Below are 2,877 nucleotides of genomic sequence, written 5' to 3'. Positions count from 1 at the left end.
ACGCTTTCGTCGCACCCTCTCCACCAACACACACGGCACACACTTAAGGACATAAGGTACGAAAACACTCACTGGTTGCATTTTCAACAATTTGTTCACTCCTGCGAAACACATTTTCCTTTTTGTTTAGAGAGAGAGAGAGAGAGAGAGAGAGAGAGAGAGGAGGTTGCAGATCGCGGTAAGATCTTCAGAACCGGAGGCAGCAGCTGCACCTCCTCCTCTTCCTCATCAACTCTTCTCCAGCGGACAGCCAGGCATCGAGCAGCCGGTCTGCGGGGCATCAATCCCGGCTGGAACTAGTGCAACATGCCCGCTGATCGTCAGCTACACTTGGTGTCGTTTCTTCCCGCACTTGTGGTGGGAATTACGCGGACTGAGACCCCCGGTGGATCTCTATTTATGTGAAGCAGCTGCCTGATCATTTCTTCTTCTTCTTCTTCTTCTATTTAAATCTGTCCACCCTGCTGATGTCAAGTCGGATGGTTCCTCTAAAGATTATCTGGATCTGCACCATGTCTCTAACTAAGGACGGACTTGTACTGCTTTAAGAAAAAGAAAATGTGCAACAAAACAGACTTCATCCATAATGACTGTTTTTCATTAAAAGCAGCATTGCCGTGTTGTTGCATGTTTAACTTAATTTATAAAGTCTCGCATTGATGATAATTAATCACGGTGTCGTTTCTCTTCACTTCTGGGGGGATTTTGGAGACTCTTGAGGACTGGGACATTCCACATCCGGAGCAGATTTTGTGTTTTTGAAGAACATGCTGAGGTGGAGGGGAAACACAAACCTCTGCTGCGTTTACCCTCCTGTGTTCTGTGTCTACTTTCATCAGTCCTAAATATTTGGACGCTTCAAGGCCCTCCACGATTTGCATTTGAACATATACTACAATGGCTGATCACCACTTCCATTGAATTCTGAGTGGGTTAGTCAACTTTGTAACATCTATGATGTTCCCGGTCAAAAATGAACAACATAGTAAATGAATACGTAACCCTGGATGATGTTCTTCCATCAGATGGTACACACTCACAGTCACAGATCCACAACAAGTTAATTTTACATTTCCAGTGTCTATCCTTTGTATAGCTATTCACTGCAGTTATTCCTGTAAACCAGTAATCTGAGACATTGTTTACAGCTTATTAAATATAATTTGGTGATGATTACTGGATTTTGTGTTAATATAAGAGCAGTTAAAACAGACCGGTGACATTTGACCGAGAACACCAAAGAAAAGAGTTGAAACGTATACGACACGACGGTTAAAAAGCCTCCCCCGCTGTGGATTTGTAACATCTGGAGATGCCACCTGTCTCTGGGATGGATGAGTTGCAGTGAGGAGGCTCCAGGATATTCACAGTTTGGACTTTTTGGACAGAGTTTCTCCCTCATGCAGCTCCTCCGGCTGGCCTGGGCTCTGACTGCCGCCGCGGCCTGCTTCCTGATCCTCCTGATCCTCCACAACCACATCCTCAGAGAAGGTACGCCTGTGTGTGTGTGTGTGTGTGTGTGTGTGTGTGTGTGTGTGTGTGTGTGTGTGTGTGTGTGTGTGTNGTATAACACAATACTTTCAAGTACATTCAGAACATTGGAAACCCTGACTATTAGAAAACATCTCTCTGTTGCTTCAGAGGCCATAACAGACTTTGTTGATTTACATCAACAAAGTCTGTTATGGCCTCTGAAGCAACAGAGAGATGTTTTCTAATAGTCAGGGTTTCCAATGTTCTGAATGTACTTGAAAGTATTGTGTTATACTTAAAAAACAAAGTGTTATAGTTTACAGAAGGTCTACCTACCTATAGGCTACCTGAATCTCTGAAATGTACTATATTCCTAAATATGCTATTGCTACACTTTATGGCAAAAATTGCACTTTTCTGTTGGTCTTGGTTAAGAACCTCCTTGATAAAAATAAACAATGTTTTGTTGCTTAAGCTTATGTATTCAGTCATTATTCAATGGTATACTAAAATCCATGTGAAAAAAATTGCTTTTCACTGTTCTTAGGTCAAATATTTATATGCGATTAAAAATGCGATTAATTGCGATTAATTAATTACAAAGCCTGTAATTAATTAGATTAATTTTTTTAATCGAGTCCCGGCCCTAATATATATATATAAAGACTATGTACTGTATATGTATTGGGGAGGTAGATAACTATGATGGGTCTTGTAAAAATGCATAACTGTCGTTGAAAGTCCGGATTAAACATCTTTCATAATCTACTTTATTCACTGAGAAAAGTAGTTCGAAAAAAATATAGATCCTGATTTTTTTGACAATTCCACCGCAGCATAGGCCTCAGTTCACACTAACTTTAACCTCGTGTGACCTACAATATATCCTATATATATATTGTGTGTGTGTGTGTGTGTGTGTGTGTGTGTGTGTGTGTGTGTGTGTGTGTGTGTGTGTGTGTGTGTGTGTGTGTGTGTGTGTGTGTGTGTGTGTGTGATGAATTCCCTTCCCCTGTAATTCTGAGAGAGCACTGCAGTTCTTTCCACATGGACGGACATTCATCAGATGCCTCTGCGGAGTACAGAGCTGTCATGAAAATTGACTGAACTCAGAGTAAACCCCTGACAGCTGAAGATGTATCCCGGGACCGAACATGAATAGGGTGCGGCACGACTTCCCCTCACAATGTGGGGACATCACTCAGCTCCATCCAAGTGGAAATTAAAATGATTTGGTCTCGGACTCTTGGAAAATATGAGACTTGGGTCACAGCTGATGAAAAAGGGGCTATAAAGGAACTACAGCACGGTCACATGACTTCACGTCACCACCGCTAAGCTAAAGGTGGCTAATGTTGGGCTATAAAGGAACTACAGCACGGTCACATGACTTCACGTCACCAC

The 2,877-nt window shown here is 42.2% G+C and overlaps 1 protein-coding gene across 1 annotated transcript in view; it reads left to right on the top strand.

The window, feature by feature from the left end:
* Positions 1-1,334: 1,334 nt before the first annotated feature.
* The window catches only part of LOC104961240 (zona pellucida sperm-binding protein 3-like), a 27,266-nt gene continuing 25,723 nt past the window's right edge, over positions 1,335-2,877 (top strand). Inside the window, exon 1 of the mRNA XM_010789504.1 lies at positions 1,335-1,491. Within this exon, the coding sequence (XP_010787806.1) occupies positions 1,335-1,491 (157 nt within the window). The remainder of the gene's footprint in view (positions 1,492-2,877) is intronic.

Source organism: Notothenia coriiceps, unplaced genomic scaffold (genome assembly GCF_000735185.1).
Source record: "Notothenia coriiceps isolate Sejong01 unplaced genomic scaffold, NC01 NC01_scaffold00032942, whole genome shotgun sequence".
Taxonomy (NCBI): domain Eukaryota; kingdom Metazoa; phylum Chordata; class Actinopteri; order Perciformes; family Nototheniidae; genus Notothenia; species Notothenia coriiceps.
Note: the sequence above shows the minus strand (reverse complement) of the source record. Positions and strands in the feature narration are given on the sequence as shown.